This window comes from Vitis riparia, chromosome 19 (assembly GCF_004353265.1).
Source record: "Vitis riparia cultivar Riparia Gloire de Montpellier isolate 1030 chromosome 19, EGFV_Vit.rip_1.0, whole genome shotgun sequence".
In the NCBI taxonomy this organism is placed as follows: Eukaryota; Viridiplantae; Streptophyta; class Magnoliopsida; order Vitales; family Vitaceae; genus Vitis; species Vitis riparia.
Window position 1 is genome coordinate 14,167,237 of NC_048449.1, and position 23,914 is coordinate 14,191,150.

General features: G+C 34.1%; 1 protein-coding gene across 1 annotated transcript; it reads left to right on the plus strand.

Moving 5' to 3' along the window:
- Window positions 1–20,175: 20,175 nt before the first annotated feature.
- On the plus strand, window positions 20,176–22,908 carry LOC117908658 (cytochrome P450 CYP72A219-like). Its single transcript, XM_034822325.1, has 3 exons — window positions 20,176–20,446; window positions 21,530–21,747; window positions 22,756–22,908. The coding sequence occupies exons 1-3, from the start codon at window positions 20,176–20,178 to the stop codon at window positions 22,837–22,839; spliced, it is 573 nt and encodes a 190-aa protein (XP_034678216.1). The 3' UTR covers window positions 22,840–22,908.
- Window positions 22,909–23,914: the final 1,006 nt, after the last annotated feature.

The following is a 23,914-nucleotide window of genomic DNA, read 5'->3' on the forward strand; positions in this document are numbered from 1 at the left end:
GAAAATATTTTAAGGAAAACCAAAATGTTCCAAATTAAATTAAACATTTTAGGAGTCTAAAATAGGGTAATTGGTGGGTGGTTTTTAAGAATCCACAAGTATAGGCCCTTTCCAATACACAAATTAATTTTCATGAATTAATCTACATCTCTTACTCATTGATCATCATGAAGAAAAGCTTATGAATGCTAGAGGGTATTATATTTATTTTAGAATTGTGAAATTTATCCATGTTTACAAAATCAAGAAAATCTGAAAATCATTTATTTAAAAATGAGTGATTTAGGTCAAAGAAATGTGTCATGGATTAGTCCACAGGGTGAACATTCCTTCTTAACCCTTAAATGAGTGTGAAATCAGACCCAAAAAAGGCATGGAGGGCCAAGGAACACTCATGTATGGAAAGGAAGGTTGGATTTCACAAAGAAATGCCCATGGATGTGGGTATTCTTATGTGAAATCATCCATTATGTGTGCTGAAAGAATAACAATTATTAACTAGAAGAAAAACAATTTTCTTTGGCATTAGACAACCATGGGAAAGGTTTATAGGTGTTGAAAAAGGCCTACGTAGAAAACCATGTGAAAATCCATTTGAAATTCATGTAAAAAACACACATTGCACACTTAAAAGGAGAGGAGTGTGTGTGTTGGAGATCACACATTAAAATGAAAGGCTTTTTAGTAAGAAACACATGCAATTTTCAAATTTCACACTTAAGAGGTGTGCCCTTTAAGGATTACATAAAGAAAGAATTACATTAGAATTAGCACATTGAAAGGACACGCACAATACTCAAATTGCACATTGAAGAGAATATGTAAAACCAGATTGTGCATTGAAGGAAACACATACTAGAAATAACACATTGAATGGTTACGTCCAATACTCAAATTGTGCATTGAAGAGAATGTGTAAAATAAGAATGTGTATTGATTACTACTCAAAAAGTGTTATTTTGTAGCTTGTAATTAACTCTTTTAAACACTTTTAAGTAGTAGTTATTACCTTTTAACTCAATTAACATATTAAGTACCTTTGCAATCGTTTCTAATCAAATTGTGTTAAGTTTTGGTGTTTTTGATAGTAATTTGATCACCAAAGCAATCCAAGATTGAGGAGAGTTCTATGGAATCCATGGTAAAGAAATTGGAAGCTCATTTACATGAAGAACCTAAGCTTTGAAGCTTTATAGTCCTTTGCCATAAGCAAATCATGAATGCAAGGAGGGAAAGCAAAGAGAGAAATCTAACATGAAGAATTCAAGAGGAAAGCAACTTTTGGAGCACTTCTTGGAGCTCATTTCATGCATACTATATGTCGTTTCGAAGCTCGGGAAGTCAACAATCAAACGGTTCAAATGGTACACAAATCGGAGTTGAAATGAAGAAGTTAGAGCCATTGGAAGCTAATCACACCAAGCTGAAGGCCAATTTCGCAGGCTGCGAAATCAGCCTTTGGCTACGAAATCACAAGGTGATGGTTGTGAAATCAGCCTTTGGCTACGAAATGGAGACCTTCAGCTTGCGAAATTTCATAGCCATCTTGTATGCCTGCGAAATCCTCCTGAGTGCTTCCAGATATTTGCGACTGACACTTTTAGATTTTTTTCTTCAGATATTTGATGTTTAAATCCCCATTTTCTCCTTGTAATCAACCAATCATAGGATTCCTTAGTTATTAAGTAAGAACAAAGGGTGAATAACCTCATATATATTGTTTGTAATTTTCATTACACACATATCTCGGGAGCTTGTTCTCAGAGACAACTTTTTGCATAGTTTAGAAGAAAGTAAAATGCAGAGCTTTGCTTTGCCTTACTTGCTCAATTTGATTGTATTTTTCTTACTAGCCAAACAAGCTCTGAGGATGTTTCCTCAGAGAATGAGTGGCTAGACTTTTTGTCTCTTGGAGCTAAGGTAGCTGGGTAAGGTCCCGAGTGCAAGAATTGGTAGTTTTGTTGTTTCAACTGTTAATGAAGAGAAAGTGTGACCCATTAATGGTTTCTATGTTTTTAGTTAACTTAAAAGGCCTTTAACTCACCTGGGTCAACACTTGGTAAGGCAAGTGATCTTCGTTCATTGAGATGCACTAGTTTACCTCTTGCGAGCTTTTGGGAGGTGACTTGAAGGTAGGATTTTCTAGAATTGCCAACACTTGGTAAGCTTTTGGACTCTAAGGAGATATCCATTAGTTATCTCTTACGAGCTTGAGAAGGGAAGTCCAAGGTTAATGATCACCTTGAATGGTAAATGCTAAGTGAGAGGCACGAGCCATTGCAAGTTGCATCAGTGAGAGGGATTTAGCATTTGAACTCATTAAAGGGAAGCATCTGTACCACACCAGTTAGAGAATTAACTATATGTTAATTCTCTAATGCGAGGAAAAGATTCAAGTGACCAAAACTCTGTTTTTGCATAAGGAGCCTGACCCCAGTGATCCTAAAACTCTAAGAAACGCTTTTCTTTACAAGTAATTCCCATTACTTTATTTTAGTTAGCTTAAAACCAATCCTTTTTAAACCAAAGTTTATGTTTTCTTTTGAAGCTAACCTTGAAATGAAAAACCATCAATTCAACTTTGAATTAGTATCGGTTGTAAGTTGAAAACCCTTCCCAATGAACGATCCTAGAGCCACTATGCTATATTAGCTAAGGCTATCCTAGTGCATGGTGAAATAGGTTATAAATTTTGTTGATTACTCTTGTCTGAGGGCCAAACTCAAGGTACACCAGTTAGGCACGCAATCATGTACAAAAGAGAATGCATAAAAGTAAGATTGCACACTGAAAGAAACTATGCAAAATTAGATTGTGCACTGAAGGGGGACTACACATAAAGAGAGACTAGAATTCACTAGTGTACATTGAAAAAATGGAAGAAAATCAAATTGTGTACTAAAGGGGTGCGCAATTTGAAATTGCATACTTAAAGAGAATGTAAGAAGGCACTAAACAAAGGAATGCACAATCTAAAACTACTCACTTAAAAGTGCACGGGATACAAGTGCCAAAAAAAAAGCACGCTTAAACAATTGCTCAACTCAAACTAGCACACCTAAGAAGTGCACAATTTGAAGTTGAAGGTTGGCCATGAACAAGAAAACACGTGCACAAACTGAATGACTCTTAGCACATAATGAAGGTGTGCAATCTAGATGAAAAACATCAAAAATCACACCAAAATGCACAATCTAAAGGCAAACACCATAATGTGCATTGGAAGATGCACAAACTAAGAATAAGAACATTATAGCACACTAGCAAGTGTGCAAATTGAACGAAAAACACTCCAATGCGCATTAATTGGCACATAGACTGGATGAAAGCCTTTGAATGATGCTTGAAAAACAAGTTTGAAGAAGAATTTTAAAATCAAATTTGTAAAGAAAATCAAAATTAAAACCAAATCGAAATCTGTTAGGAACTTTGAATTACTCCATTCGCATGCCCTAAATCGTGTAGGGTGCATGCAAATCTATCATAGTCTCTCTAAATGTATTGTAGTAGATAAAAAAATATTCAAAAACAATATGGATACCATAGAAAACATAGATCTAGAGAATAAAGTCATATACCTTTGATTCGGATGTTCCCGGATCAATTCCAATCGATGTAGATAACACCAAAGTCATAATGGATCTCGTAAACACCATGATCTTCTACCCAATGTCTCTTACTTGTGCCTAGACACTAAGATGGTGGAGACTAGGGTTCTCTCTCTAGACTGATGGAGAGAATGAAAAGACTTGGAAACCCTAACCCCTAAAAGGGTATTTATAGGCTTCTTATTGGGCTTAAGAGACTTAAGCCCACCATAGGCTTGGGTCACTTAATCTATCCTAAAAAGGTTGTTAATTGAGTAATTAACCATACCAGGCCCTAATTAATCAATTAGCCTAATCTAGGCATACCACTCACTTATCCTCATGCAACCTTGCATAATTACCAAAATACCCTTATGCACAAAAGTGAACTAATAATCCATCCAACCCTCATAAACCGTGTCATCAACGAATATGAGCACAAAGTGAGGACTGATTCATGCCTAATTGGTGTCTCAGCTGATTCGTGTCCAGCTGATGCTCCTTGATTGAGGGATTAATCAACAAAATTTATAACCTATTACACCATATACTAGGGTAGCAAAGACAAAGCTACTATAGCATAGTGGCTCTAGGATCGTTCACTGGGATGGGTTTTCACTTCACAAATGATATTAATTCAAAGCTGAATTGGTGCCTTTTCATTTCAAGGTTAGCTTTAAAAGAAAACATAAAGATGTTTGAATGAAAAAGGTTTGGTTTTAAGCTAACCAAAAGTAGTAGTAACTGATTTTACTTAGAAAGGTGTTTCTTGGAGTTTAGATCACTAGGCTCAGATTCATCATACAAAAAGGAGAGTTCCGGTCACTTGTTTATTTTCCTCACATTAGAGAATTAACATATAGTTCCTTCTCCAACCGGTGTTGTACAGATGCTTCCCTTTAATGGGTTCAAACACTAAATCCCTCTCACTGATGCATCTTGCAATGGCTTATACCTCTCACCTAGCACTTGCCATTCAAGGTGATCTTTAACCTTGGATTACCCGTCAAAAGCTCGCAAGAGATAACTAATGGATGTCTCCTTGGAGTCCAAAAGTTTACCAAGTGTTGGCAATTCTAGAAAATCCTACCTTCAACTCACCTCCCAGAGGCTCGCAAGGGGTAAACTAATGCATCTCCATGGATGGAGATCACTTGCCTTACCAAGTGTTGGCCCAGGTGATTTAAAGGCGTTTTAAGTTAACTAAAAAGATAAAAACCATTCACGGGACACACTTTCTTTTCATTCAAAACTAAAACAACAAAACTTCCAATTTATGCATGTGGAAACTTACCCGGTTACCTTAGCTCCAAAAGACAAAGAGCCTAGCCTCTCATCCTCTGAGGAAAAATTCTCAGAGTTTGGTTGGTTAGAAAGAAAACTAAAGAGAAAATAAGAACATATAGGAAAAACAGAGCAAGTGCTCTGTTCTTCAATTTCACATATATTATATGATGGATTCCTGCAACAACCTCCTCCGAGAGTCCTCCTGAGAGTTTATATAGGAAGGTAATTTACCCTTCCTTGGATACTTCCTAACTAAGGAATTACATGAGTGGCTGAATACAAGGAGAAAATGGAAATTTAGACACAAAAATATCAGAAGAAAAGATCTAAAAGAATCGGTGCACAACTATCGGGAAGCTTCAGGACCGTTTCGCAGGTGAAAATGAGGTCTGCGAGATTTTGCAGATGTACAAAAAGGGCTGCGAAATTACTCCGCAACAACCAGCTGATTCAACACCTTTGCAAAGTGGACTTCCATCTTGTGGTGTTTGGCTTCCATCGCGGCATGAAGCTTCAGGGGGAATCCATAGCACTGTGCAAAAGTGTTGCGAAATATCTTGCAACAAAAGGCTGATTCCGCAGCACTTTTCTGAAGCCTTCCTTCAGCTTGGAGCAGTTGTCTTCCAAAGGCTGTAACTTCCTCATTTCAGCTCCAAATCATACACGGTTTGAAGCGTTGGATTCTTGACTTCCTGAGCTTTGAAATGGTATATAGCATGTAGAAAATGGACTTCGAGAAGTGCTCCAAAAGTGCAAAGGAAGACTGCAGCTGCTGTCCCCTGTTTTCTTCTTTCTCTTTTTCTCCTCTTTGCTTCTCTCCTTGCATTCCGGATTTGCTTATGGCAAAGGACTTCAAAGCTTTGGTTCTTCATGTTTCTGAGCTCTTCATTGCTTTTCCATTGATTCCAAATAACTCTCCTCAATCTTGGATTGCTTTGGTGATCAAATTACTAACAAAAACACCAAAACTTACACAATTTGGTTAGAATTGATTGCAAGGGGCCTTAACATGCTAATTGGGTTAAAAGGCACTAACTACTACTCAAAAGTGTTTAAAATGATCAATTACAAGCTATCAAATAGCACTTTTTGAGTAGTAATCAAGGACCACTAGGACCCATATGAGTATTGGCTTCCTCAAAATCAAATTTTGAAATGGACTCAACATCCTACTACAAAAAGCCAAGTACACTCCAACACCCTATGTATATTACAACGAGACACCATGTGCTTAAGTCTATGACCTACTATCTACTACATGTAGACTTCTCATGAACCGATGTCCGTAATCTAATAAGGTAGTGCTATCACCTATCAAGATTACCTTTCCAATCCTTAAGTTGGATATCTCACTTATTATGTGATCAATTGACATACTCCAACTCCAAGGAGCATATGTCAAATTCCACTAAATGAATTATTGTGGCCATAGATTTCATGATCATATGTCCTTTGGATCACTCAAGGGGACACATTGTCTCAATCTTATGAGATATCATGTTGCCTCTATTGAGAATACCTATTGCCACTAGCTTCCATCAACAAGAACCCAGTCCATAGGGATATATGACCACTTTAGGGTCTCACCCATAGGTTAAAGTCTCCTGTTGATTTTGGCACAAGCTCAATATCCTTTCAAGGTTAAGAGTCCATGCAGTATAGTAGCTTGGTGAATCATGAAAATTGATAACCTTGCATCATGATTCACCGTAGGTCCTGTCTAGTGTGCATCGCATACACTAGTGCACTCACCATGGGAAGCCTATCCCAATGGCCAAGATAAGCCATCCCTCAAATTAGGAGGTGGTGCACTACAGTCTTTACTGGATTGCCCAAATCCATGGACCAACTATGGACAGTTATCTACTTACAAGGAACCCATGACTTGTATCTTTTATGAAATTCCTAATGCACCCAAGTCATTTACAAAGAAAAAGACGTGGACTAAATGCTCAAATCAATGTCAACACACCAACGGGATAGTTAAGTTTAACTTTGCTACATGATGTCTTACTTTTAGGGGCTTAATCGCAACAAAATCACCAAAATGAGATTAAAGAAAAACAAAATAGAAAACTAAATCAAGCAAAGCCTTATTTCATGAATCATCAATGGACTTGACAACAAGTGAAAAATCCAAAAGAATTTTAAACCAAGTTGAAAAAAACTTCTAGACCATTACACAATAAAGTGAATCATTAATTAAAACAATTTTTAAGTAATCTCATTGAATCCAAAGATGAACAACAAAAGAAAAAAACATGTATTACAAATAAGAATCAAGAATCTAATGTGTGACCTCCAATATCCACACCCAACCAACAAACAATCTCTAGAATCAGCATAAGGAAGGAGAAGAACAACAAATGATAATGAAAACATGAAATCAAAGTGATCTTACCAAGAATTCTCTCCTTAAGCAAGTGTTGATCATCAAGAAGATCTTCTAAATTCATTAAAGTTCTCTCTCCATATAAAAAGAAAATGGTAGAGTATTCTTCCCAAATGCAAGAGAGTCCCCTTCCATTTATCCTTCCATAATCTTCTTTCTTGCCAAATAAGTCTTCCAAGACTTCTTTTATAGAGTAAGGGATAGGGAAGGTTTGGACACTTGTGCTCATTTCCTTCTGTGGTCACACTCTTTTAAAACCCCTAAAAAATACTTCCCTAAATCAATCTCAAACTCCTCTAAAAAGTAAAGCAAAAACTTGAGACTAAAGCCCACAAAAAAAAAAAAAAAAAAAACACTCATAAACAAAGCCTAGGGGCTACTAAAATCTCATTGCGGATTTAAAAACTCCTTCTAAAAGGCCTCAAAAAGTCCCAAGAGTCAGTGACAAACTAAATGGTGGGTGAACCACACCACAGGGCGCAATGAATGACTAAATAAAAGAGAATCCTAAGCGCATACTAGAAGGGAGTGGAAGACGGGGGAAACAAGTATGAAATAACATGTGCTATGAGGACAAAATTGAGGGTCTATAACCAAAAGTAGACTAGCATTACAAAAAGAATCAACTTAATTGGTTGGGAATAGGTTCAACCAGTCACCCTTTCCTAGTTGTGGTCCAATCTAGTTTGCATAAAACTTTATTATTATTTTTTTAGATATCATGTGTTCTCAGTTAAGGCAAACCCTTACCTAGTCAAGGCCTAATCGAACCTCAAAAAGGACAAAAGTCACTTGTTATACATTTATCACCTAATGACTAGTTAACCGATAAAAAAGAAGCTCAACTAAGAAAGGTTAGCTTTCTGCTTTTTGGGTGTTTGAGGTTGAAAACCTATAAACAAAGAGCTTTCATTCATTTGTACCAAGATAATTATTGCATTGAATTCCCTATCTACCATTTTCTTTCATTCAAAGTTCTCAACTCCTTATGCATTATTCTTTCACTTGCAAATCATTCTTAGTGCAGCTTTTATGTTCATCCTAACTTTTTGTGTATTCAAGCATTTGTTGTGCTAGATGGAGTGTTATTAAACCTTCATATATTTGAGTAAGGTTGACCATTGAAGTTTCAAGTTGGTGTTAAATTTGAACTGAAATGGGATTTTTGGATGGGAAGATTGGAAAAAAAAGAAAAGAAAAACGGGAGACTATTATTGGAGAATGGATTCATGGATGAGAGGAATTCTTTTAGACATCATGTCATTAATGGAATTATGGGCGCCGCCTTCAAAAGGGAGAACCACCCTTGGAAAGGAGAGGTTGCCACTTAAAATCCACAACACGTTTACATTGAAGGAACACGCACAGCCCACATAAAAGAACACGCACCATAAGTTTACAAAATCGACCACACTGCCAAATTTTTGGAGCAAACAACCAGCAGGCATTCTGGACATGTTCCATGGAGATTGGGGAAGAAACAGCTACACCATCAATATAGAGAAGAGGGCTACCACTTTGAGTCTTCATTACGCATCAGATTTTGATCCAAAGAGAATCATTCACAACCCGGAAAGAATATACGGACACATGATATGTGTGGGATTTTCCATAGGTTGCAGGCACCATCTTGGGGAGAGCTTTTTTCTGGAGAGAACATGCCTACATAGCCCATGCACAGCCTGCACCTCTTCACAACTGTCATCCATGATTCAAAGTCACAGCTGGCTCCAAGCACCATTGCTCCATACAGACGCAGCCGTCATGCTCCGTCCATTGAGTGGCGATCACTCCACCACGCACCATGAGAGGCATCAATTGATGGGGCATCAAAGCTGATCCCTTAGGAGTCACTAGATTTTATTAAGACTTTGTCGGCTGCGGTTTTGGAGATCACATAGCTGCATATTTAGAAGACGCAACAGACTGCCGTGGCAAGACGCATAGGAAGGAAAGGTGATGTCCAGAGAATGAGGAGAATAATGCATAATCACACTACCAACAATGCATTACTGTCATTTGGTTCATTCCTCGAACCCAAAACCCTCTCTCAATTCCAAACGCGTTTGGGATTCACTGTTTCTGCAAGTCTCGATGCATTTCGGTTTATTAAAGGTCATCCTTCCGTCCAATTGCACCCCGAGATTGACCGACAGTGGAGTGCACGTTTTGGAGCCCTTGTAATCAGAAGATAGATGGGACCCCTGCCACTTAAAGATGACGCACTCCGGATTGGACCCCAAGCCCACTCTCGCATGGCTTGCATGGCCACCCCTTTTGTACATTATTTTAAAGCCCGCATGACTCAGTCCTTAATTCTTCTTGCATGTTTTCCAAAATGGATTTTCAAAGATCCATTCTTTTTCAATTTTCTGGTGAAATATTAGACAGTTGCAGTGAGGACTATCTCCCAAATTTTTACCAAGTTAGTGAAAGATCTCCTGGAAATGATTGTATACCAGTCGGCCGGGTTGGAATTTTTGAATTCATCTAGACAGTACAAACTGATTCTGGCTAGCCCATGCAGCCTTTTGAGTTTGTGGAAATGGCAGCGTACATCAAGAACAGATGGCAACATGCTTGCCTCTCGCATTGAAGCTTTCACCATCTATTGCAGCGATGGAGCACATATCCTCAAAGCATTCACTTGGGAAAAGCTGTTGGATTCCATAGTCCCTCTAGATCGTTCTCTCTTCTAGCCGACTTTAGCCAGAACCAAATGCAATCTGGTTATCTTTTCCAGAGCCACCATGAGGGAACTGGCTTCAGAGTTGCTGGAACTCTTCATCCCTCATCGGAAATCACCAAAACTTTGAACAACAGGGAGTCCCGGAAAGTGCCAAAAGAGAGCAGAATGTAGTTAGGGATTCAACACCAGCAAGACAGTCTCAGTCACGTCTCCAGGCTCCACCCATACAGTTGCCAACTTGGTGCACACCATCCTCCTCTTATTACTTCTTTTCTTTCTTGTGAACTTACACATTTTTAATCTGGATTTCAAAATCTTTTCCATTAAATAACTCCAGTTTTCTTTAAAATTCCATCCTTAGGAGTTCATAGATATTGAAATCCAGATTTCAACAAATCATTGTTGCCACCTTCCTTCAAGCATGCATTTTCACTATTTTCTTTGATTTTTAATTATTTTCATAATTTTGTTGATTTTTAACCAGCATGAACAAACTTCATGGTGCCAAATAATGGAATTCATTGAACCAACTCATGCAAAATTAATTTGGGGAATTGGTGGAACCCCTACATAAAATCAATTTTTCAAAACTCTTCCTTGCTGCATGTTTTCACTCAACCACTGACCCTTTATCTTTAAAATTCGTTTTAGCAACTTCAGAATATTTTTAAAAAATTTATAAAACTTGTATGATTTTCTTCACTTCTTGAACTTGAATTTAAAATTTTTTTTGAGTTAGAAAGCAATTCTGGAATAGAATATAAAAATGAGTTTTTAGGAGAGCTCTGTTTTCACCTAATTCTGGACACATGAAATATTTTTGTAATAATAAAATAATAGATGAATTTTTAAATTTGATTCAATATTTTTTCTTAATTCTAGAATTCCTAAATTGATCTCAGGCATATAAAATATTAAAAAATATGCATTTTTGGGGCAGATATGATTTTTCAAAATCATACCTACTATGCATGATGGAATCTGGACATCTGATTAGTTGGAGTGTTTTAAAAATATTTTTGAGTACTCCCCGACCCTGGATTTATTTTTCCTATGATACAGACACTTTGAACGATGTGTGTGATTTTTTGTACAACTTTATGTCATCTCTTATTATTTTTAAGAATTTTTTTTTTATGCATGCTACCTTTTTTACCTAATATGGACTTTGTAGAAATTTTGGGGTGTCTTTACTGCAATTTGTCCTTTGAATGAGTGTTCGGTTTTTAGTATGTTGATTTAGATTTGTAGGAGTTGTTTCCTCAAATTTTTTGTAATTAAATTCCACTCCAAGATATTTTTTTAGAAATTGTTTTGTGATGCTCTCTTTTCTAATTGCATGATGATGACCTTGTACTTTGCTTGAATTTGTTATCTGTTTTTGGAGTTATTTGACTTATCTTGGCTCAATTTTGACTTTGATACTGTATATTAGACATAATGAATATGTTATATGATTTATACTTGTCCTAACCACTCTAACAATTTTGGGGAATCTTATAAATTATGCATGCTGTCCAAGTGCACTCTCTATCACTTACTTTCCTGAATTTTATGAACATACATGTTGTTGTGAGCCTTATCCATGTTTGATTCCATCTTTAGGTGCCTAGATGTCTGTTCAATTGGCTCTGATTAAATACATGTCGTGTACTATATTTTTGTGCTAACTTTGATGTCTTATGATAGCGCTTGAGAGGCAGTCCAAGTACACATCCTAACATTTCTTTGTGATTGTGATTTGATCTCTTTTTTGGCATGTTAGTTTTGAAATCACCTTAGTCTACTAGGTACCTTCAATCAATTGATTAATTGCCACTTTTCCCTCAACTTAGTCATTATAGACATCTTTAGGGCTTAGAGGGGTGCTACGTCTTAGAGGTACCTTCCCAATAGGTAACCTGATCCCCGGACCAAGACTCGAGTTTTTCAAGCCTTGTTTTTCCAAAACTATGGAGTCACTTCTTTAGGGTTTTCTTTCTTGTTTTATTTTCCATTTTAAAATAAAATAAAATAAGTGGCGACTCCAACTTTTCCAAAACTAATTTTTCACCAATAAAAACAAGTCTCACTGATTGAGTGAGAACACACATGAAAAATGCGGGTCCACAAATTGGTTTTAAAAATACTTGAAAAATTATAAAATTGAGAGAAACTACTTATATTTTCAAGCAAAATAGTGAGACTAAAGTCCATGTCTATGGACCTAAACTTTGGCCATGAGATTGACCATCAAGGTGAGTTTGAAATTCCATTAAAAAAAAAATATTGAAATAAGAGTTAATAATCAATTTTGAGAAGGAAACAAAAAACCAAAAGCAACTTTATAGATTTTTTTCTAGGAAGAAAAGATTTTAAACACATGTGGTTCTCTATTTTTCTTTTCAAAATTAGTAAAAACTACTTCCAAAAGTATTAAAACAAAGGAAAATCACAATCCCCAAAGGATGAACAAAACAAAACCCATAGGTTACAAAGTAAGACACCCATATCATGTTCTGAAAATCAATAAGCTTCAAAAAGAAAATATGCCCAAGAAATGAATAAATTAAAGCTAGTCAAGGTATAAAGAATATCCAAACATCAATTAAAGTAAATAAACAAGCATCTAATAAGCATCTAAACTAAAAAAAATGAAGAAAATCATATTAGACACAAAAAATGAAGAAAAAAATACCCAAAATCATTCATATGATCTTCCAATATTCACAACCCATATGACCATCATCTAAAGAATCAATAAAAAAATAAAATAAAAACTAAAACAAAAAAAAAATCAAAATTATGAACTTACGAAAGAAACTCCTCCTAAGTCTAATACTTGGCTTCTAGTATGGATAAATCTTCTTCCCCAAGCCAATTTCACCTCCAAACTTCCAATATTATTTTTTACCTTTTTTATTTTTTATTTTCTCAAATTAGATAGATTTTTCCCTTAGATATCAAAGATATACCCTAAAAGTGAGCTCCAAGGCTCATATTTATAAGTTAAGGGAGGGTAGAGATTTTAACTCATGTCATCATCTCCACTAAAACCATGAAAGCTTTTTTTTTTTTTTTGGATAAACTTATATTTTATTGCTCTAATCTTTAGAACATGGGCTACATCTATTTAAATAACTAGCAAATAGATAATTCCTATGCTAAAAGCAAGGAAACAGAAAAATAAATTTGATTATAATCTTAATCTGAATAAAAATTTGACTATGTACAGAAAAACTAGAATTCAAATAATTCCTCAAATAAAGGAATTTATCCATTCTAAAATTCTGAGTCCAATTTGAACCGGTCTAATCAAACTAACTTTCCAACACTCCCCCTCAAGTAAGGGCATAAATGTCTATCATACCCAACTTATCCACATTATCTTTAAAGTCTTATCTCAGAATCCTTTTAGTTAAAACAATTGCAATTTGGCTTTTGGACGACAAATATGCATATTTCCCCTTGCTCAAATTTTTCCCTGATGAAATGTCAGTCCACCTCCACATGTTTTGTTTGATCATGGTGGACTAGATTGTGGAAGATGCTTATAGCTGCCTTGTTGCCAGAATACATCATAGTTAGAGGATGAATTGTAATCTTTAGTTCTTCTAATACTTTCTTGATCCATAAGACTTCACAAATTCCATGAGCTATTGATCTAAACTTAGCTTCAGCACTACTTCTTGCCACCATATTTTGTTTTTTGCATCTCCACTTGATGAGATTTCCAAACACAAATGTACAATAGCCAGATGTTGACCTCTTATCTTCTATAGACCCTGCCCTATCTACATCCATGAAGACTTCTATCTTTAATTGATCATGCTTTCCAAAGTGAAGTTCTTTTCCTAAGGTTCCTTTGAGATAATGTAGTATTTTTATAGACAACATTCATGTGTGTTTCATATGTAGAATACATGTACTAACTAATTATACTTACTTCAAAACCAATATTTGACTTAGTGTGAGGAAGCCAGATGAGTTTACCAACTAGTAGTTGGTATCTTCCTTTGTCAATTGGATCCTCTTTTTTTAACTGAATCTATCTTGTGTCTTGAATCAATTGGAATATCATCGGGCTTGCAACCAAGCTTCCTTGTTTCCTTGAGTAACTCTAAAGTGTACTTTATTAATAAATAGAGATTCAATTTTTATTTATGACAATCTCCATCCCTAGAAAATACTTTAGTGCGCCAAGGTCTTTCACCTCAATTCCTTAACTAGGATCTTCTCAAAGCGTCAATTTCTACATGATCATTACTTGTTAAAATCTTATCATCAACATAAACTATGATAAAAATTACTTTACCATCATTAGTAGATTAGTAAAAGATGGTATGATATGAATGTCCATGAAGATAGCCATATTGTTTTACTACTCTAGAGAGTCTTTCAAGCCACACTCAGGGTGACTGTTTGAGATCGTAAAGAGATTTTTTCAAGCAGTAAACTTTATTGGAGCTTCTTTGTTCAAGTCCTGGTGGTACATCCATGTAAAACACCTCTTCTAATTCCTAATTAAAAAAAGAATTTTTTATGTCCGAGTGTTGAATGGGCCAATCATAGTTTGTAGCTAGAGAGAAGAATTCAGATTCTGTTTGGTTTTTCCACCGATGCAAAAGTCTCTTAGTAATCTATCTCGTAAGTCTGAGTAAATCCTTTAGTAAACAATCTTGCCTTGTATCGTTCCAGCCAACCATCAGATTTTTATTTTATTGAAAATACCTATTTACATGCCACAATTCTTTTACCTTTTAGTTGGGTAACAAGTTCCCATGTTCCATTTTTTTTCAAAGCTTTGACTTCCTCCACAACTAGTGTTATCCATTTTGGATCACCAAATGCCTATGCATTTTTTTGAACTTCCATGGAAGAAATGTGAGAGACAAAAACAGAAAAAAATATGAGGATAATCTATGATAAGAGACAAAATTAGATATGAGATGAATGGTACAACATCTAACACCTTTCCTAAGTGCTATCCAGATATCTAAGCCACTAAGCACTAGGTCTACAAAAAAAAAAAAAAAAAAGAATGAGAGGGGGATGACGAATTGTCCAAACTTGATTCAAGAATTATCTCTCGTGTGGTTTCATGGCAAGGCGTGAGTATATCAGGTGCTATACACTTCCTTGAGTAGACTTTGAACTATGGTGTAGACTGGGTTGTTGGTGGCAATGCTTTATCTCCCCCTACATTTGGCAATTTGTCATGTATTGGAAATATTGTTGGGTTGAACTAAATGGAAAAAATGGATGGAGAGATTTAAGTGGACATCAGATTGGTTGATAAGAGTCCGGATTGGTTGCTAGCAGTGTAAGAACTAGAAAAGAAGATTGTGGAATTTCCCATGACGAAGCTTCACTAGAATTTTCCCTCTAAAGCGAAGTGTAATAGGGTTGTTGTTCAAAGAAGGTTACATCTTTAGAGATGTACATTTTTCAATTAACATGATCAAAACATCTATATCTTTTTTTAGTTGTTGCATATCCTAAAAATAATCATTTTATAACCCTAAGATCAAGTTTACCACGATTATGTCAATGAACATATAAAAAAGTAGTACATTCAAAAATTTTAATTGGTAAATCTTGGAAAATTTGAGAATATGGGAATGAAGCAAGTAAAACAACACTGCTAGTTTTAAAATTAAGAACTTTCGAGGACATCCTATTGATCAAATATGATGTTGTAAGAATGGTGTCCCCCCAATGTATTTTTCTAACATTCATTAAAAATAATAAGGATCGAGCAACTTCTAAGAGGTGCTTATTCTTTCTTTCAGAAACTCCATTTTATTGTAGAGTATCTACACATGAATTTTGATGAATAATCCCAATAGTTGATAAAAAATCTTCAAGAACAACATTTATATATTCACTACCATTGTCGGTTTTAAGAATTTTAATGAACGTTTGAAATTGGTTTTATATCACTAAGTAGAAATTTTTGAAGGTTTGAAAGACTTCGAATTTTTCTTTAAGACAGTAAACCTAGCAAATTCTTGAATAATCATCGATGAAGGTAATGAACCATTTTCTACTAGTTAGATTTTTTACTCGAGATGGTCCCTAAAGATCACTATGTATGAGAATAAAAGATTTAAAGGGCCTATAAGGTTTAGTAGGAAATACTAATACTGTATGCTTTACCATTTGATACACTTCACATTGAAAATGGGACAACCTTTTATTTTTAAAGAGTTTTGGAAACAAGAACCAAAGATACAGACAGCTAGGGTGCCCTAATCTATAGTGCCATAACATTATTTCATGATATAAAAGAAAATGTAAAACATTTTTACCAACAATAGCATCTTATCCTTTCACAACTTCACAGTCATCAAAGTGGTATAAACCTTCACACTCACATGCATTGCCAATCGTCCTCCCCGAAACTAAGTCCTGAAAAACAACAACGGTAGAAGAAACTTTAGATACACAATTGAGATCTTTAGTGAGTTTACTAATGGACAATAAATTACATGATAAATTTAGGACATGTAAGACTGATTCAAGAAAAATAGTTTTTGTTAGGGAGATGGTTCCTTTTCTAGCAACTGGGGTATACAACTCATTCACAATTTGGACTTTCATATTACTGGCACATGGTACATATGTTGTAAAGGAAGTGAATGACCCTGTCATGTGATCTGTAACTCTGGAATAGATGATATAAGGTTTATAAGAATTGGCTAACACACTAAATGGGTATTGAGTTCTACTTGATAGTGTTAGAGAGCAAGATGGTAAGGGATTGACATTTGGTGAACCTAAGATAGAAGTGGATGTGGTTTGTGGATTAATGAGATGTTGCAAGACCTTTAACTACTCCTTGGTGAATGGTGAAGTGGTTGTTTAGCTGTGAGGGTTCTCATATTCACTATAGTAGGCTTTAGAATTTTGGTTGGGTCTTAGGTTTCTCCTAGTAGGCAACTTCTTGTGGATCTTCCAGGATGTATATCTTATGTGGCCTTGTTTTTTATAGTAGTCACACTAAGAACAATCACCATTTTTTCCTGGTCATTGGTCGTTTGGTTGAAAAGTCTCCCCACCATGAATAACTAAGGCAAAGTCTCAGATTGGCTAGATTGTTGTTTTCCCAACATTACTTTCTACCTACTCTCTTCCCATCGTACCTTAAAGAAAGATCTCCCTTATAGATGGAAATGACTATTTTCCTAGGCTTCAACCTCAAACCTCATCAAATTCCTTGTTGCGTCTTACCAAAAAGTCAAATGCCCTTTCTTTTATGAGAATCTTGCAATAATGGGCATTGTCTTCACAATATTTCCATTCCATATTAGAGAATAAATCATGGTCTTGCCATGCATTTTAAAGGATATTATAGTATTATGTAACATTATAACTACTCTATTTGATATCTTCAACTTAGTTTAAATTTCAAACATTTGAGTAGCATTACCTAAATCTGAATAATTCTCTTGGACTACATCCTAAAGGTCCTTGGTGGGTAGAAAGAAAAAGGTAGGTATGCCCAATAGCTACCTCCATGGAGTTGATTAACCAGGCCATTACCATGTAGTTCTTAGAATCCCAGGTTTGGTACGCATGATCTTCCAACTTAGGTGCTTTGTTGGCACCTGTGAGATAGCCTAACTTTCTTTTTCCTCATATGAATAGTTTCACCAATTGCAATCATTGGAGAAAATTACATTCATTTAATTTATGTATCATAATTTGCAGGGTTAGATTTTCTATACCGCTTGGATTTGTTGTTGGAATTTGTATTGTGAAGTCCCAGGTGAGGCGTTAGATTCCTCCCTATGAGTTGCACTAGTCATAGCAGTCTTCACTATCCTTTTACTTTTTTTTTTTTCTTCTCTGGCTCTAATACCATGAAACCATGATAGGTTTTTTTTTTTTTTAGATAAAGTTATATTTATTGCTCTAATCTTCAAAACATGGGCTACATCCTTTTAAATAACAAGAAAATAGATAATTCCTATGCTAAAAAAAAGGAGATGGAAAAAAAAATCTGATTCTAATCCTAATCGGAATAAAACTTTGACTACATACAAAAAAACTAGAATTCAAATAATTCCTCAAATCAAGGAACCTATCCATTATAAAATTTTGAGTCCAATTTGAACTAGTCTAACCAAACTAACTTTCCAACATCCAACTAAGTTGAAATTATCTTTAAAACCCTTGAAAATTAAAACCCAAATAAATAGACTCAAAACCTTAGGTTTTTAGGCCCACAAAACCCCCTAAAACCAGCCCAAGAGCTAAAAAAAGGGTAAAAAAGTTTGACAAAGAAATAAGAATAAAAAATGATCAAAACAAGGAACTTTTTAGCAATTGGTTGAGCTGGTACCTCAATCTACTAAACTAGTTTCCTAGACTGGTTGAACTTACTAAACCAGTTTCCTAAACTATTTGAATCGATGAAACTAATTAAGGCAAAAAAGGGCTCGATTCTTACTGATGAAGCTCTATTTGAACTCCAAACATACCGAAACTTTAGAGACTCCTAGGGTGACACTAAAGTCATATCGTGGATCCAAAACTATATCTAAAAAGTCTTTCAAAGTGGCTCAAAAGTCAATGCTAAAGACGAGTATTGAACATCCCACCAAGGAGTATAAGAACAATCACACAAAGGGGGTTCCTATATACGTACTACACAAGGGCACAAAGTGAAGGACACCAAGTATGATCTACAACATGTGCTATAAAGACAATATGGAGGGTCTAGATGCACTTTTTGAGAAGACCTGATTAGCCTTCTTGTATCCCAAACTCTTGAAAACATTTTATTTTCTCATTTGTTAGGTTAGAAAAGAGATTCCATAAGGCACAAAAGTAAAATACACTAGGAGTACACATGGTGTTTCACCATGGATGTTAAATTCAATGGACGTGTTGGGGAGTAAGACTTAGGGATAGCATCGATCAAGTAAATCTATCTATTGTCCTTTCGAATAGTTGATTTGTGATTAGAGGTCTCTAACCACATGATGTTTATATCTAAATGGTCTCGAGAATATTGTGTGGATGACTTTTCACGTAAAAAAATATTTGTCTTTCACATTGATTTATTTATTCTTGCCCTTATAACAAATGGGAAAGTTAAAAAATGAAAAATAATTAACTTTTGGATTAAAAAAATTATCTATGTGCCTTTCGTAATAATTTAATTTATTTCTTTTTTCAAAGAAGTTAAAAAAATTAAAAATAATTAATTTTTGGACTAAAAATTTTGTGAAGACCTATATACCCGTGTTAATGGCCTCATGTGGCATAAGAGAATCACAAGAATGGCCAATAAAAACATGTGGTATATATTATTTGTCATTGCCATTATTCATTTGTTGGTGGTAAAAAGTAAGAAGTGTAGCTATCAAAAAGATTTTTCTTGTACCTTTTTTCTTTGTCAGGGGTGAAAAAACATGATTTTAACATGACGAGCTAGGCTTATTGATTTATGTTTTCGTTTTATTTTTTTATTTTTATTTCTGATTTTATTTTCCTAGTTTGTGTTTCACATGCCACCTTGAGGAGGGATATTGGAGATATAAAGATATTTGACTTTCCGCCTAAATTGAGATAAGGAGATATTTGACTTTTCCTAAACAATATAGAGGATGGAGATCTTTCTTGGTAGAATCCGATTTATTACTTTTTATTGTATATAAGATTATTTCTATTTTTGTATATAAGGCTAAGTATCTTTTAAAAATATATAAGAAAAAGTATTTTCTCAATTCTTGTCAAAACTCAAAAAACATGATTTTAAGGTCACGGGCTAGGTTTATTGATCTATATTTTGGTTTTGTTATATATTTTTATTTCTGATTTTTTTTTTTCCAGTTTGTGGTTCAAAATAGCCTTTGTGGCACAATTGCTAATAAGCAATGACGTTAGCAAAGATGGTGATACTTTGAAAAAGTTTGGAATATTATGAACTATTGAGAAGTTGAAAAGCTAATTACATTAATTGATAGGAACGATTGAAGATTTTAAAATGATAAAAAGTGAGTAGTGTGAAATATTATAAATCACTGAGAAATTGAAAAGCTAACATTGATAGGGACTTTAAAACGATTGAAGACTTTAAAACGATCACACTTGTTCTTATCTTGAGGAAAGAATAGTGTCTTATATACTTTAATTCCTGGCCAATGAATCCGATAGGATAAGAAGTGATAGCGCTATTAATCTAAATTGATTTTCTCAACTGTGAAGCAATTCACAGATCGCTCCTGGAAATGAAGCTTAGCTCAGTTGCTGTTTCCTTTGCTTTTATTACTCTCCTAATATTTGTATGGAGGTTATTGAATTGGGTGTGGTTGAGACCAAAGAAGCTAGAGAGATGCCTTAGGCAGCAAGGTCTGACTGGAAATTCCTACAGGTTGTTGCATGGGGATTTTAGAGAGATGTCGAGGATGAATAACGAAGCAAATTCCGGACCCATCAGCTTCTCTGATGATATTGTGAAGCGAGTTCTACCATTTTTTAATCATTCCATCCAGAAATATGGTATGAAAATTAACTTCTCTTTATCATTGCACTAAAATATTTGTGGAATTTTCCCCAATGGATGTTGGTTTTCTGGTCTTTTTTTTTATTAGTTGTTTTTCCTATCCTTTCTTTTTCTTCTCTATGAAGTTATAGCCCAATGGAATTTCAATGGTACTTCAAATTTCCTTTTTCTACTTAGGAGTGTAACTTTTAAGGTTTATTTGATTAAAAATAATCAAGTAATCCCAAATTTATAAAAATGTCCTCATTTAAAAAAGACTCATTTTATATATATATAAATACTTACTATTTTTCTTTTCAATCTAAAAAATGACTCATTTTTTTATAAAAATATACTTGGGAAAAACCTGTTTTTATACACTTCTAAAAAAATTACAAAATAAGAATTAAAGTTTATAAAATACAAATTTCAAACAGTTATTTAAAAATAATTAACATTTCATGTACTTTTTTTTAAAATCAAATTTACTACCTTTTAACGCTATAAGTATTATCTTTTATCATTTTAGGTACTATCTTTGACCAATATAAAAAAATATATATTTTATAATTATTTTACATAGTTGAAAACTCACTTTTTTAAATATACTTGTTGTTTTTCTTATAAAAATAACATTCTTTTTTTTTTTTCTTTTAAATTTACCAAAAAAATTATAAAAATATTAAGAGATGCTTATATATAAAAAAATAACTAATTTTTTAGTTGAAATATGAAAGGGGCAAGATTTACAAATTTAGGATTATTTTATTCTTTTTAATTGTGCAATTCAATTTTTTTATAAGCTATATGTAGGTATATATGGATGTCAACTTTGATAAAGAGCTTTATTTACTTTGTAAGTTGTTTAATAGTTGGGAATTGTGAATAGCTTCTGAATTTTTATGCTAATTGTTTCTCATCTTTTCAAGTTTTGCATGAACTTTTGACTTTTGATAATTAATCAAATCATTATAATTTTCTTTAGATATTTGAGCTTCTTCAATTAGAGAGCCTTGCATTTGCCTGCTTGACTACCCAGGTTCTTTAGATCCTTTAGATCCTTTCTAACAATTATCCAACAATGGGCATTAAAAATGCAGGTAAAAACAGTTTTACATGGTTGGGCCCAAAACCAGTGGTAAACATTATGGAGCCTGAGCTGATAAGGGATGTTCTCTTAAAGCACAATGTCTTTCAAAAACCACCGCCGCACCCTCTCAGCAAGCTGCTGGCTACTGGTGTTGTTGCGTTGGAAGGTGAACAATGGACTAAACGTAGAAAGATCATAAACCCAGCTTTCCATCTAGAAAAGTTGAAGGTAATTTTATGATGCTAATTTTCCAACCAAAAACGTGACCCTAATTCCCATTCTTTCTTTATGTTTTTAGAAATTTACATAAATACAAACGATACTTCCTTTTATAAATACATTAAAGGATGGATATGGTTAACTTTTTGAGGCAATATTTATTTGGTTATGCAGCCAGACCCCAACTTGTTGCCTGGTTTCTCTGCATAGCCCTCTTCTTATAGGAAAGAAAATAAATTTCCGAATGTTCCATAATTTAGTAGACATATTCACAATTTTACTGCCTCTTGTAATCTTTTTTCTTATGCATGATAAATTTTTTCTAAATTTATTAATTGTGTTTGACTTTAGCATCAGAGTTCTACATATAAATGATCATTTTACAAGGAGATCTATTTGGAGAATGGACATGCTTTAAAATTAGTTGTGCTGGGTTACTATGCATGTTGTGATATCTTCAAAGAAACTACCATTCCAATAATAAAAGAAATATTCTCCAAGGTATTACAATTGAATGGTAGAGTACTCTTACGGAATTTTATAGGTATTTGTAAAGTTCGTACTAAATTGGGTCACAAGGTAATACAATTTTGGAGTTACTGCCACTAAGAAGTTATCTGCTTACACTTGATTCAAATCCATGTCATGACAAATTATAAATGTCAGGGGCCCGGTCCACCCCCTATTTTTATTGGATCTACAATTTTATCATTCTCCAAGAATTTTAGACAACTTCAGAATGTTAACCACAACCTTAAAGAACCCTTTGGATGAACTTTCATATTCTTGGAGCAGCTTGATGTGCTTGCAGTAGCTTGACATGCTTGAGCAGTTTGACATGATTACTATGATCCCATATTGGAACCTTATAAAGAGAGGAACTGCTCCTAGTACCTATAAAAAGAGAGCCTTGTAATTTATTGTTGATAAGTGATTGTATAGAGAAGTTTCTATTGTTATTTCACTTGATTTCTTCAAGTGTTGTATTCTTATTAGCTTCTAGTTTCACTTCTGCAGCCAGCCAAACTCACTGGGATGCTCAGAGTTTTGAGGTACCCAAGCACTACATGGATTTTTATGAGACATCTTGGTCTATCATAAGTGCTGGACGTGTTAGAAAAACTTGAAAAAAAAAATCATTGATAATAAAGTGTTCACTATTGATCTTGAAGTGTGGATAAATGATTTCATAATCAAGAAGTATTCACATTTGCAAAACTCTCCACAAGCTTACATGCATGCCCTTTTAGCTTTGTGCTACAGATTTAGAATTTTGAGAGAAGCAAAGAAAGAGAAATGAAGAATATCTTTTAACAATTGAAGTTAAAATCATGATGCACTTTCATCTATTTATAGGAATAACAATAAATTATAACATTTTACCAACTTTTGTAACTTTACAAAGGCTATTGATGACTTTACACCTATTCTAACATTACAATTTATTTGTGAATTTATAACCTTTGTAACTTCACAATTTATTTGTAACTTTACAACTTTTGTTTCTATCTTCATAATTGATTGTAAATTTAAAACTTTTGTAAATTCACATGTTATTGGTGTCCTTACATCTATCTTTGTTACCTTACATTAATTCATATTGTCGATTTACTACCTTTTATAATGTTATAATTCATTATTCATTACAATATTTTAATTTCTAAAGTAAATGTGTATGATTAATTAACTTATTTGTATGTTATGAACTCTTTATATTTCAAAGTTAATTATCTCTTCTCAATAAGTTAAGGTGACGACATATGATATGGGACCTTTGTGGGATCTTTACACCCTTAGTAAGTTTGTTATGTTTGTTTCAAATAAATTTATTAATTATAATTATATTTAAAACATATTATAATTTCACCCAAATCATAGGAGATATATAAGTCAACTCCCTAGTTTTGAATTTACATCATAAGGTTTTGAATGTTAGGATAGAGCCCTTAAAAACTTGAAATGATATAATAAATTTGGAATTCATTACTTATTTAATGATGTTCCAATTTCACTTTTATCTATCCTTATTCCATGTATTATACTTTTCTTACCTACATATTTTGCATTGTATGTGACTTAGGTGCATTAGGAGTTACATAGAAGATCTAAGTCACGGGTTCCCTGCAAATAGATGAATTGTTCAGAGTCGATTCATGGGACTAGGTAACCCATTAGA

Coding starts and splice junctions, on each gene's coding strand:
- LOC117908658 (XM_034822325.1), top strand. CDS start 20,176: ATGAAGCTTAGCTCAGTTGCTGTTTCCTTTGCTTTTATTACTCTCCTA. Junction 20,447..21,529: donor TCATTCCATCCAGAAATATG/GTATGAAAATTA, acceptor TTAAAAATGCAG/GTAAAAACAGTTTTACATGG. Junction 21,748..22,755: donor TCCATCTAGAAAAGTTGAAG/GTAATTTTATGA, acceptor TCACTTCTGCAG/CCAGCCAAACTCACTGGGAT.